The 15,387-nt window shown below is 28.2% G+C and overlaps 1 protein-coding gene across 1 annotated transcript; it reads left to right on the forward strand.

The window, feature by feature from the left end:
* Window positions 1-74: 74 nt before the first annotated feature.
* Window positions 75-413, forward strand: LOC113860105 (PAMP-induced secreted peptide 2). Its single transcript, XM_027492757.1, has one exon. The coding sequence runs from the start codon at window positions 75-77 to the stop codon at window positions 411-413; it is 339 nt and encodes a 112-aa protein (XP_027348558.1).
* Window positions 414-15,387: the final 14,974 nt, after the last annotated feature.

Raw genomic sequence — 15,387 nt, forward strand, 5'->3', positions numbered from 1 at the left:
ATGCTACACCAACATCAAACACAAAACCCCTCCTCTTTCTTCCTAAACAAACTTTGCATTGTTTTTATAAAAAGATGACAAGCAACGTCCTCAAAACTCAAGCCTTGTTGGTTCTCTTCTTATTGATGAACTCAGCTTTCATGGGCTTACAAGCCCGTCCACTGGGTATCATTGAGACAGGGAACTCAGCCACAAAAGGGGAAGTGGTTGATTTCTTTGATTGGTTATCTTTGGGATCAATCAAGCAATCTGGGCCAAGCCCAGGTGTGGGACACAAGTTCCCCAACACTGAGACCCTTGGTGGAATCAAGGACTCGGGTCCAAGTTCGGGTGGGAAGGGTCATGAATTCACCAACAGTGAGACCCTTGGCCAAATTAAGGACTCGGGTCCAAGCCCTGGGCAAGGACACTAACATGTTCCCTGCACCCTTCACTTTGGTGACACCGGCTACCCATTCACGTATAGTTGGCAAATAAGTTTCAATTTATTGATTCCTTCATTTCTTTTCTGTCAACTTTTTTTTTTCACTTCATAATGATTCATGCTGTAACAGTCCAATTGATTGATGTACTATACTATACTTCAGATACTGTACCTTCTTTTCCCAGGTGTGAACCGGAAAAGTACAAGTAGAGTAATTTACCCAAAAAATGTTAGCAGTATAGAATAAAATAACTTATTACCCATACAATTATTTATTGTATTTTTTTAGTCAATAATTATTTTGCTTCCCGCCATAATGATTAGTGTATAATTGTAATGAATGTGTATTTGTAATGGAAGTTTGGCTGCATGGATTTGATTGGGACTCGGGAAATGAGGGTCTTTTTCGGGTGCAGATTTTTTATGATGAAATAATTAAACTTCTTTAATTTATTTTTGTTTTAAATTTCATCTCATAATTATGTTGTCCTTATAATTTCATATCTTCGTTAATCTATATATTTTCAATCAACAATTTTCTAAGAGAATCTGTTTTCACTTATGCCTTTAAGGACGTTGATGTGATGTTAAGGAAATATCTTGGAAAATAAATACTAAATACATTTTTTATTGAAGTAATATTCACAAACAAACAAAATTATATACTAAACAAAAATGTTTAATCACTAGATTGGTCTATATTGATATAAAATTTTATCTAACAAAAGTTCTTTTTTTAATATACACATTATAATTTTTATACTAATGATTTAATGGTGTAAATAATTAATATATCTCATTAATGTATTAAGTTGATGATAACATAAACTTAAAACATTTATCTTAAATAAATCAATTTATATTTGACAAAATGTATACTAATAGTGATAAACTTAACATTTATTTTTCTTAGTTCGCGTATGAAATTCTTATGCTAGCATAATCCTGGATCAACATACATAGCACGCATCAAAATGATTCTGCCAAAAAAAAAAACACAGTGTACTCTTTTAAATTTTAAAAATATTTTTTTTAATTATTATATAATACAAACTCAAATATTAAAAAATGGTTAAAATATCACATAATAGTCCGACAATAATACTTATATCACTTTATAATTTTTTATAATATATAAAATTAATAAATTTAACTACTAGTTAAAATATGTTTATATGTAAATAAATTTTATATAAGAATAAAATTAAGATATACTTAAATTATTTTGTTTTAATAAATAATATATTTTAAAATATAAATAAATATTAAATTATATAAAATTTAATATATATAATTATAAAATAATTTAATAATTAATTAAATAATATCATTTGTTAAATAATATAAATTACCAAATTTAATATCCTATATCAACGAGTATTGGATTCATTAAACAAATTGTGGTGAATTGTTTAATTTATATTGTCCATACGCAAGAGAAAGAGGTCAAACAGGGTATGCAGTAGTGATGTCTTACATTACAATACATTTTGACTGGGTTGAGGAAGCATATATACTTCCTGTCTGCTGCAACCGATCTCTCCCTCTTTCTGTGTATACAGAGAGAAGGGATCTAGTAATTTTAATTAGACTATTTAGAGTAAGTTTTGTAAATTTGTATTGTTTAAGAATATTTTAAAAATCGAATTTAATAAAGTTACTATTATTTATATGATATAATTATTGTAATAATTATGTAATAACGTTTTAAATAAATTTAACATTTATATCATATAATTACATAATTCACATTAGCTTGCATTTTAAAAAAAGTATTCAAATAAAAAATAATAAAATATTACATATATAAGCCTGGATTAATATTTTAATTTCTTATAAGCAATGGTTTCATCATGGAAACGTAATTCATCTACAAAAATTCATTTAATCAATGTTTATGAGCAAAGGTATTTTATTTTAAAATAAATATATATATATATATATAGATTAATAATTAAATAATTGTATTTTATATTTTAAATAATTGTATATATAACAAAGTTATGTTTATGAAAAATTTTATTTAAAATTTATTTTAATTTAACTATATATATATATAGCATGTATCAAAGTAAAAATATTTAATGAGATTAAATAATATTTTGATCATGCAAGATTAATTTTTAATTTAATGTTAATATTCATATGTATTAATAATTATAAATTTGAGATATAAGACTCTTAAAAAAATTACATAGTTAAATCCAATAAAACAAGTATGTGAATTTGATTTATATATTAAAATAGCTTCTAAAAACTACATAATAAAATATTATAAGACTATTAACTCATGCTACTTATTTAAAAGATAAAAAAATATGTTAAAAAAATAAATACTAATAGATTAAGTGAAAAACATGTTTTTATAAAATTATAAATTTGAGATATTGTAATATATTATAAGTAAAATTAGTGTTTTTTTTTTTCAATTATTTACATGAGTATAAGCAATTACCATACACTTTAATTATGATAGGAATTGAGAGAAACAATATCCTTAAATACTTGAGAGTGAAGTGAAACATTAAAATTTGTGAGACATGCAATGTGAATTTATGTCTTTTATTTTATTTGAAGCATTACACACATTTTTGTTAAGTGATTCAAAGTGAATTCATGAAATTACTCTTTGAAGTATTATGGACTTGTGATTAGTTCATGACAAGTCTAAATCTAATGAGAAAACTGATCTAATACTAGTAGTTATCTTATAAAAAGAAATAAAATCTAATGATTTGCATGAGAATTATTAAATATATTTAAATATGCTCTTTATATGTAACTATGATTGTGATTATCTTTGTTAATATAAATATATAATCTGTGGTGTAGGTAAAATACACTAAATTTATCATAATTTCATTCTTCAACTTTATTTTGATTTATTTTTGTCATCTAACTTTTAAAACGCTTCAAGTAGGTATTTTTTCATTATAAACATTAAATTCATTAAATTTTTTTGTCTTTTTCTGCCATATGTGGTGTTCTTGCATTGTTCATTGTCATTTTCCTTAGATCTTTATGCATTGTTCATTGTCTTCTTCTTTTTTCTAGATATTCAGTTCTAGCTTTTTTTTTTCTTACTTCTTCTTCTTCATCCTTTTTACTCTTTACCCTAACATGCGCTCTTAACACCACTAATATTTTGCCACGTTGTTGTTGCCACTACTCCTCCTCCTCCTCCTTCTTGTTTCCCATTATTATCATACTTATCCCCCTCTACTGCAACTTAAAACATTATACCACTCTCAAGAATCCACTCATCAGTAGCAATGCCTCGTGCATTAGCAATAATGACAATATTCTCTCCTTAGGGTCATAGTAATGCCTTAGGGTGATGGCCACCACCCCCTACTATGCAGGATTTTGAAAAGGATGATAAAGAAAGAGGATGAAGAAAAGGAGGGATTGAAGAAGACGGTGAGGGAGAAAAAAAGGAAAAAGTAGTGAAAAAGTTGAAATCAAAAATCTAAAGAAAAAGAAGAAAAATAGTACACAAAAATTTGAGAAGAAAATGATGAACATTGCATAAAGACCATATGTGACAGAAAAAAATTGAGAATTTTACACGATTGTGTACTAATCAAATATAACACACTAAATAAAGATGTGTGTGTTTATAGTTTAGGGTGTTTTTATAACTTATTTGTATATGTGTGACCTTTATTTGATGGAGATTTTGGACTAATTTTGTTATTAAGTATTGCATTTTTGCATGAATCGATAATCAAGGAGTTGCAGAAGTATTTTGGTTCCGATTGGAAGAAATTTAGTAAGTAGGGTCATGTTCAACAAGAAATACGACCTTACTTACAGTTAGTCTAAGAGTGCTTTATGACATGCACAATTGTGCTTGAGGGTATGCAAGATCATGCTTCTCTCCTAATGTAACTAATTAATAGATTTTTAAGGGTTTGTGAAAGTGAATTTGAAATTCAAATTTGGTATTAGAAAATCATATATTTCTCTTTAGATAAGTCATATCTTCTATTAGAAATAAAACATATCTTTTGGAAGCCAAATTATTATTTTTATTAGATTCTACACCCTATATGAAAGGCTTTACACACTAAATATAGAGACACTTTAACACTTGGAGACTTTGGTTTGGCCAACTTTTGATAAATTTTGGAGTTGTTTGGGAGTGTAAATCATTGTTAAAGGCAAATGATACCTTTTTGAAATTTGAGCAAGTAATTGAGAGCACTTTTAGGAACAAAAACTTTTTTCATATCTTTTCCTTTGTGATTCCTTTAGTTTGTGTTTTTCCTTTCAAATTAATATAGATTTCTTTACAATTGTTTTTTCTTTCTATTTTATTATGAGTAGTTAAATTCATAGTTGAGATTATGATGAATCCTTTGAATATTTTATGTGAAAATTATGATTAATAACAATTGTGGTTTTCTTTTTAGATTGGTTTTCGTTATTTACTTTATATTTATATGTTTGGAATTGATCAATCTTAACATATTATAATTGATTGCATTATAGACAACCGTATTACATGTAGTTAATGAAACTATAGGGTAAAAGTAAATAAATAATTAAATAGATCAAACTTAGTTTTTTCTTTTAATTTGTTATTAAATTAACAAATTCATAGGCTATTTACATTTTTCTTCTCTTTTTGTCTTATATTACCATTAAAGGTGATATAGTATAAGGAAAATAATGTTAATATTACATGACCATTGGGTGTTACTAATTTTATTATGAATGATTGACAATTATAGAGAAATTAGGATTAGAATCAAACTAAAAGTAAAAATAAAAAGATGTAAAAGTGAAGTCATATACCCTAAATTCATCTCAAATAGTTTATGTGTTAAATTTTGTGTTGTGTTCTTGTTTCTTTTACTTACTCTTTTTAGTTTAAATCTTTTATAAACTTCTCTTGTTTTATTATGTACTATTTTTGTTCAAGCAACTAAACCATGATATTCTCGATATTTGGAAATAATTTTTGTAGGATGATATTTAGAAACTCAATTTGAGAACTTCTTTATTACTTTTCGATAAGTACATTTGCCCTACAATATATATAATGCAAAATTACCATCAAATCATAGATGCAAAATCTTAGCAAATTTTAGATGGTATAAAGATATCTCCCTTACTAAGGATGTATATTAAGAAAAATAGTCAACAATCATTTTAGAAAGAAAAATAGTCAACAATCATTGATGATTTATTTTGAAATAAATTAACTAAAAATGACAATTAGATTTATTTTGATATCAAAAGACTCTAAGCAAGACATATATGTAATCCTAATAAATATAATTAATTTGGTCAAAGGGTTGAAAAAATTGTGTGTATATATGTGTTTAGGATTTCTATAAGTATAAATATGGATTCGAATCCTCTGCACTTTTGGCAAAAATTGCGCCCTATAATGCATTTTCGCTTAAACAAAAAATATTCGCTTAAGCGAATATGAAGTGGATTCACTTAAGCACGGTAAATGGCTTAAACGAATGGAGAGAAGGCTTGAAAGCATGCCCAAGCAAGCCACAAGAAACTAGAAACATGTTTTCCTTAAGCGTGCGCTTTAGCTTAAGCCTCTTCTAGCGAAATTAAATAAATCTAAGCAAAAATAGATCAAAGAGACATGTATTTGAGTCATTTTTTTGCTTCAGCCAAATCGCTCAAGCTATTGTGGATTTGCTTAAGTCGTGACAAGCGATTTTGATTAATATTAAGCAAATTTAAGGCAAAGAGCAATGGTTTTTGACATACAAAATACCTTAAGCTAAAATGAAATGACTTAAGTGAATGTGAATAAGGCTTGAGCCCAGATTTAAATTTCTCAGCGAATCAAGAACTGTTTAAGTGATTTTGTTCGCTTAAGCGAACATATCATAAATTAAAAAAATTATGTTGATACAGACAACATGCAAGAAAGCCAAAGAAACTTGATTACATAAGTTTTTCAACAGTCATTCTTACACAAAAAAAGAGTTTATAATATAAGGCAACATAAAGGATAAATATTAAAATCCATCAACTAAAACCATAGAATGCAGCATTGAACTAAAAATAAAATTCATTACATAACAAAAAATGTTGAATCATTAAAATCCATTACAATAAAATCATAATTATAATCATGGGTCTCCTACACTCTCCTCCTCTTGCATGGGTTGTGACTCATCTCCCTCATCATGTCCCCTTCTTCTTTTAAGTGTTCACCTTGTTAAACATCTCCCCCTTCATTCTCATCAATATCTGGGACGTCCTCATCGGCTTAGTTGGCTCCTTCATCTGGTTGTGAGACATGATCCTCTAGAGTTTCTTCTTGAGCTGAAAAGGTAAAGTTATCTCCAGGCTATGATACAACTGCTGCAAAAACCTTTAGTATGGGCCATGGAAAAACAAATGTCTCACCATGATGTTGATGTAGAGTGAACCTGTGGAAAGAGAATATCAGGGTAATGTCTTGCATAAATGATTAGATATTTTAAACTATTAAATGAAAGAAGACTAACCTGTAAAAGGACTTGTTCAGCTGAGTGTAAACGTCATTATTTGTTGCCAACTATTGCTTTATGTGATTCAAATGGCACAGGATGCCCGAATCTATTTGTGCCATGTCAGGCATGGATGGTTGTGTTGGTGGTTGTCTTAGTTGTGATGTAGGTGGCACAAATGAGGAGGTTTGAGAGGAAGGTCCTGCAGGCTATTCCAATGGATTGATGCAATAATTTCTAATGAACTGGAAATTGATTGGTTTATTCAAACTGATAGTTTGGTTGCAGCAATCTGGGATGATAACGTTTTGGGAAGCACATAAAGCAGTGATGAGTGCTGAAAATTCTAGAGGTTTTGTTGCTAATGCAGTATTGGAGGTATTGGAGATTACAAATTAGTGTAGCTCATCTAAAATGATTGTTGCTATGTCAACAGATATCCCTTGCATGATGCTGTATATGAGATATACTCGAGGCATCCAAAGATCTGAGGTGTGTATTATTAGGGCTATGTTGGCAAAGGGAAATGATGTCCATATTTAGGCCAAAGTATTCAAAGATTGTCTCTTGAACCTCATTGGCTTCCCAACTGCATTTGTCTCATAGGATTGTCCAAGGATACATAAGGTCTTAGCTACCCTATGATCCAAAAAACTTGAAAATTGCTTTCAACGTTGCTAGTATTGGTATAGCTCTCATTCTTTTAAGGTCAGATGGTTGTCTAACAATGCTGAAATTGCATATCTATCATAAGCTATTGGGTGCCTTCGAATCCAAGACCTTCTTTCTGACCTGTTGATGAATCCACATTTTATTGAATTCTTACTTACCTTTTTGTTGTCCTTTAATAGAAAAAATAGATTTAGAAAGTCTAAATAAGATAAAAATCTCATTTAGGTCAAATATCATAGGTTTCTTAATTTTTAATTAATTTACATTGATTTATATAGATATATTTTGCAATTTTGATCATTTGAATAATTATGCAGGAATTTTCAAACTGATTCTATAGATTTTTGGCTTTTGAGGTGAAAGTGACCACTACAACAAGCTAATTCCAAAGGACAGACCAAAGTGACTACTTTTAGAAGCAATAATGGACACTACAAAAAACTTAGAACGTTGCAAACCTGAGCGTAGCTATTATCGTATACGATAGTAGACACTACAGCAAGTTCAAATTGACGCAAAGCTGCGCATAGCTACTTTCGTTTATCATAGCAGCTACACGCGATGTGCGTAGCCATTATCACTTGCAATAGTAACTACTATAAAAAGAATGCAAAGGCCTGAAAGTTGGGCGTGGCTACTATCATTTATGGTAGTAGCTACAATAGAAGACGTCAACTTCACTATAAATAGATTTTTAAAAATTAGGATTAGGATCTTTTTACACTTTTAGATTTTTGTCATTTTAAGAACACTTTGCAGAACCTTGGGTAATAGTCAATGACCCAACTTAGGGTTTGATTTTCAATTTTTACTTACTCCTCTTTGATTTTTACATTGATGTTATTGATTTCTCTTCACTTTCATTTTATAATTGCGAGACCTATCCTCATAGAGGGTTAAACTTATTATAATCCCTAATGAGTCACATAGATTCTTGAATTCATGGGTTTTGAATGTTAATATAAATCATTCTCTTCATGAATTTCTTCTTCCTAATCTCTTGAATTGAATTAATGGTTGAATGAGGAGGACATTACTTAATTAACCCTAATTCATTTTAATGAGATTCTAAACTTGGTTTGGTTAATTCTGAGTTTATTTCTAAGGTTGTTTAATCTTGGGATAAGGGATTGGAGTCTATCAAATTGCTTAATTTCATATGGAAATTTGAGGTTGGTTTTCTCTTGTAAAATTAACCTAATTCTAAAAGAAGAGAAAGAGTATTAAATCTTGACAGGAATAGAGATGAAATCTACATGAATAAACTAGGGGTTACTGCACCTTGTTGATTGAACTTTACAATTTTGGTTCTTGCTCTTTGTATTGAATTTGGAATCACACAAAACCCTCCCTCCTCTAATTATTTGTTTTTTTAGTTAATGTTTTTAACATGTTTGATATGTATTCTCAACTAATGTCATCAGAGACAATCTAGACTTGCATCCTAGACTACATTAATTTTTCTGCATATTTTGATGAGGATTAACGATAAAATCTTTATGCAAATATACTGTTCATCACCTGTTTGGTATCAATGATCACGCATTTGCACAAAATTCTTTGACAATTACCTTATGAATTTAGTTAGAGAGATTTGTCAAGAATTCGCTTTTTTTTCTCCTTATCTCTTTTATAAAATCTTCGTACTCTCCATTTTCTAAAGCCATCTTCCTCTCAGGTAACAATTCCCTAGCCTATAAGTCAAGAAATCTCAATCTCTGAGCCTTGGCCCTAGTTTTGAACCTATATCTATCCCATGATATGATTTATGTTTGTGTTTAAATTTCAACTAGTGATTGTTCTTGTTGATCAATAGGTTCATCATGTTGCTGTGAATTTTGGCCAACTTTTGCCTTTTGCCTCTTTCTTTAAGGAATAGATTTCTTTGGTGACATCCTGCAACCAAAACAAGAAAACCATTTTCAATCATATTCGCTTGAGCGAGTATTTTCGTTTAAGTGAAAATTACAACACAAAACACAAAGGATAAAAGGCATTTAATCCAACGACAATGTTTTCTATCAGTCTAACATGAAAATAAAAGTTTAAAAATGCATATATTACAATTCCCTAGCCTGAGGGTTATAATCCCATGCAAATCTATCAACAATCTAACACCATACACTCTAATTAAAGCAATGTAAATAAAAAAGAGGTACAAGAAATATAGAAGGGTTTAGGGTTACATATTATACCTAAGGAAATAAATTTTTAAAGCCTTTGAAGCTTTGGAAGAAGGGGCAAAGGTTTTCAGTGCATAAGCGAGTAGAGAGAGAGAGAGAGAGAGAGAGAGAGAGAACTGAAACGTGAAAAATGAAAATGAAAGGAGAAAATTCAATTTTATAAAATTCCAAACGTCACCAAATTTGCTTAAGCAAATGACTTTGCTTAAGCCAAAAATTACTAAAGCAAATTTTCTAGCTTAAGCGAAGTATCAAGCGAATGGGCGCTTAAGCGAATATTTGCACTTAAACGAGTTTAGCATATGTTTTGGCGCCAAATATATGTGTAGTGACATGTTTCTGAAGAAATAAACTTTCCTTAATCTTGTGATTGATGAAACATTGAAGTAACAAATCTTATTGGAAGCTTTGATGAAGGAAGTTCATTGGTGAGGAAAATCTTTGACAAGTTCATAGCATTTGACATCATTCTCTCTTACTTCTTTGGCAAATATCATCTTCAAACAGAGAAAGCGTAAAAGTACACATGTATTTTATAATGAGTAAAATTTAAGATGACTGGAATTAATATTTATCATGTTTATTGTCATGTTATTGGAGTATAGGGATAGTCACAAATATGGATGTCGCAAGGAAACTAAGTGTTAGGTTAGAGTTTGAGAGTTTTGAACACGCATGACAATTTTAGTGTGAATATGAAAGGCTAATAGGATTTGGAGTGAGGAAACAATATTATAACAAGCGAAAGATAAATGATGTAATTATAGATTACAGGTATGTTTGTTGAAAAAATGGTCACCAAAAAGAAGATAAAAAGAATGCATAGGTCACAAAGCATCGACCAGAAACTAGAACTGAATGTCTTGCAAGAATAGCATTATCTTTGGCAAACAATAACAAATATGTCATTTATTAGTTTGTTGAACAACATAATCACCCATTACAACTTCCAGAAACAATAAACATGTTTGCTTCTCATCGTAATATAACTGAAGTTCAAGCTCATAATATTGATTTAGTTGAGACATCTGAATTGTGACAAAAGGCATCATTTCAACTAATGAGTACACTTGTTGGACACCAAGCTAATGTTGGGTATACTTGCCTGGACGCAAAAAATTATTTGAAGGCAAAGAGACAAAGGGGAATGGTATACAGAGAAGTCGGTTGTCTAATGCAATACTTTCAACAGTAATTAGTAGACAACCCATCTTTTTTTCATGCGTATCAAATAGATGTGGAGGAGCAAATCACAAATATTTTTTGGGCAGATGCAAAGATGGTTATTGATTATGGGTTTTTCGGTGAAGTTATGTCACTAGACACTACATATTGCACCAATCGGGCTAATAGACCTCTAGCATTATTTTCTAGTTTTAACCATTATAGAGATGTTGTTATCTTTGGAGCAGCCTTATTATCAATAGTTATTTAAGATTTTCTTGGAAGCACACAACAACAAAAAACCTCAAATACTTTTTACAAACCAAGATCAAGCAATAACCAAGGCACTTGTACAAGTAATGCCTAAGACACATCATGCATTGTATACCTGACACTTAATGCAAAATGGAATAAAGCATCTAGGCAATTTGATGAAGGGAGGAAGTCATTTCTTAAGATATTTGAAAAGATACATATATGACTTTGATACTTCAATTGACTTTGAGGAGGCTTTGGACAAAGTTGATTACAGAATACAATATCGAAGAACTTACTTGGATTACTTCATTGTATTCCATAAAGGATAAATGGGCATCATGTTATCTCAATGATTGTTTAACCCTTGGAATGTGAAGTACTCAATTAAGTAAAAGTTTAAATTATGATTTCAAGGTATATATGAAATCTAATGTTGACACCAAGTAATTCTTTGAAAACTTTGAATGAGTGGTTGAAGACAAACGTTACAACGAGCTCAAGTGTGAGTATGACTCTCATTATAAACTAGCCATGTTGCGATATGAGGTATCACCAATACTAATACAAATGGCTAAGGTTTACGCACATATAGTGTATAATTTATTTTAACAAGAGTTTGCTCAATTCTTAGTTTGTTTCATATTATAAAGGATTGGAACTCCTTCTTTGATTCAATATGTAATTACTAAAGTCAATCAACAAAGATCATGGACAATTACATTTGATTGTTCCTTGATTACTATAAATTAATCCTGTAAAAAGTTTGAAACATTTAGCATACTTTGTTGTCATGCTTTGAAAGTCTTTAAAGCCAATGATGTAAAAGTTATTCCTGACAAATACATACTAAAGAGATGGATAACACAAGGCTGTTGTGGGACAATTCACAATGTAAAAATAATAGAAGTGGAAGGAGATCCTAAACTAAGTACTACACATAGTTTTCAACACCTAGCATGTAAAATGATTAGGTTGACCTCTGAAGTTTCTAGTTCAGAAGAATATTATCAATTAGTGGATGATAGTATTAATACTTTAATCAGTCAAATTACAAAGCTTTGCTTACAAACACAAGATAATGACAACAATAATGATGATGGTATAAATAAGGTCAATATTCATAGTACACAACTTAAGGGATTCAGGCAACAACCAACTACCAAGAGGAAAGGTTGTAAAAGATTCAAAGGTTGGGTTGAGCTACAAGCAAAAAAGAAGAAGAACAAAACTCTAACTTTAGGTCAATTAGCATCTCAGGTGCTTTGTTATAATGATTTTTTTTAATCAATGAATGCATTTATTTTAACTTCCTTATTATAACCATAACATAAATTTCACTGTCATTAAATGTGTTAGGAATATCAACAAATGTTCTGTGATTTGTTTGAAGTACATTGTTCAGCACCTCCATGTTATGATCTTCCTCAATCATTAGTCAATCAATTAAGTTTCACAGATTTGTTGACAATAAAACTATTCAACTTACATCAAACCAATTCTCCTTTTTTTTTTTCATCCATTCTTGTTCTAATGTCTCTTCTTATTTTGTAGGGACAACTTATGATACCAATGCTTCAATACTTGATGAAATTTGATTATGCAATTATCAAAACTTCTTTTGTTTCTAAGCTAAATATATATTTATAAACACAGTGCGTTTTGTGTAAGAATGAAGGTTGAAAAATTTATGTAATCAAGTTTTTTTGATCCCCTGCATGCTGTCTATGTCTGCATAATTTTTTCAATTTCTAATATATTCGCTTAAGCTAACAAAATTGCTTAAGCAGATCTTGATTCGCTGAGAAATTTAAATCTAGGCTCAAGCCTTACTCACATTTGTTTAAGCCATTTCATTTTAGCTTAAGCTATTTTGTATGTCTGAAACCATTGCTCTCTGCCTTAAATTCACTTAATATTAATCAAAATTACTTGTCACGGCTTAAGCGAATCCACAATAGGTTGAGCAATTCATAATTAGCTGAAGCGAAAAGAATGACTCAATTACATGTCTCTCTGGTCCATTTTCGCTTAGGTTTATTTAATTTCGCTTGGAGAGGCTTAAGCTAAATTTGATTCGCTTAAGCTAAAGCACACACTTAAGTGAAACATGTTTCTGATTTCTTGTGGCTCGCTTGGGAGTGCTTTCAAGCCTTCTCCCCATTCGCTTAAGCCATTTACCATGCTGAAGCGAATCCACTTCATATTTGCTTAAGCGAACATGCACTGCAGGTGCAGTTCCCGCTAAAACTGCAGAGGATTCAAATCCGTATAAATATAAATATTTATAAAAAATATAAAAGTTTATATAAAATAAGAAGAAAAATTTTATAAATATAAACATGTATATATATATATATATATATATATATATATATATGAAAAATTAAAAAATAAATATATGGTTTTAATTTTTTTATATAAATATAATCATAAGTATTCATAAAAAATTATATAAAATAATAAAAAAATTTAAATAATAATTTTAATCTCTAAAATTTAGAATGCATTAAACAAAATTAGTAGCTAAAAAAATTAATTATAATAAAAAAATATAATTTACACATAAATTTAAATTAATTTTATTTTAAAAATACATGTAACTAATTATAAAATTCATTAAATGTTTCACTTTATAAATTAAGTACACTTATTTTTGGTAATGCAATAAGTTAAGAGTGAGTGGGTAGCCGTTAAATTTGGCCAATTCCATGCCAATGTAATTAATTAGTTACATATGTCTTTATTTACTATTTTTTTCACTCTTTTTGTGTTAATCCAAACCTCATAAATAAATTATTGGTGATTGTGTTAGTCTCATGTTTTATGAACTTTTTTTTTCAAATAAGAATACATATTAATAAATTCATTACAAGAATAATAAAACAAGTGATAAAAGAAAAAGGATAAAAATATATTTTTTAGTATATTTCCTTTTTATTAACTTATTGTTTTAAAATTAATTAATTTATAAATAATTTATTAGTATTTTGTTGTTTATTTATCAATAATATGACATTATTATTTATTTGTATCTATTATAAAATATTTTGACATTGTCTTATATTTACACTCAATTTAAAAACTAATAAAAGATAATAGTTTTATTTAGCCTAAATCTGGCTTTTTTTTTTATATATAAGATTTAGAAATTATATATATATATATATATATATATATATTAAAATATGATTTTTTTGAAAAAATTATAAAAATATGAAATTCAAAAATTATCAATGACAATTTATAGTATAAATATTGATGGAATAATGCAAAGTTATGAAATTTCAAAAATTATAAATAGAAATTTTGTTAAAAAATTATAAAAAGTCAAAAATTGTTAATGGTAATTTTTCAAATAATAATAATAATAATAATAATAATAATTTAAAATAAAAATTACTAATAACAATTTTTTAAAAAATAAAAAATTTTAAAATACTAAAAAAACGTCACTAACGATTTTTGATCTAAAATATCTTATTTTTGATATATTATATATTTATTTTTATATCAAAAAGCTCCTAAATCTCTGTTAGAGTTGTAAAACAAATGTTATACTAATTAAAATTAATTTTTTTATTTATCAACAAAAATATTAAATTTATAATTTAGACCTCTTATAGATAATTCGTATTTTACATATAGTTGTGTATTTCTTACAAAACATTCATTAAAAATAACAATATTATATTATTTATTTGATTTATCTTAATCGAATTTCAATTCAAACTAACTAACGAGTTTTGATCGGTAAAAAATAAACTTGACGTATTGCATTTTCATATATTAAGTAATATGATGTTTATTATAATATTTATAAACTTTAATGAATATTATATACTTTGTTAAAATTAACATTTATAATTTTTTAAATTAAATGACATTTATGTTTTTTTGAATATATTATTTACTTTCACTGTCTATTTACATGTTTAATATAAAATAAATAGTAATAATTGTTTTATATGTGAAAAAGTATATAATATTTTCGTAATTGACAAGGCACCTTAAAATTAACAAGTAAATATGTAGCTATATTTTCTTTTTAAGTTTTTATGTAAAAAATGGATTTGATTTTTCAGGAAAGTGAATTTTTTTATGAACACTGATTGGGGAGCGGGCCTGTATTTGGGCTTGGGCCAATTTAATCACTCTAAACCGTACTCAATTGCAGGCCTACCGTGTATTTCATTCATCGTTTTGTAAAAAAGGC

This window comes from Abrus precatorius, unplaced genomic scaffold (assembly GCF_003935025.1).
Source record: "Abrus precatorius isolate BTA unplaced genomic scaffold, Abrus_2018 Scaffold2, whole genome shotgun sequence".
NCBI classification, from domain to species: domain Eukaryota; kingdom Viridiplantae; phylum Streptophyta; class Magnoliopsida; order Fabales; family Fabaceae; genus Abrus; species Abrus precatorius.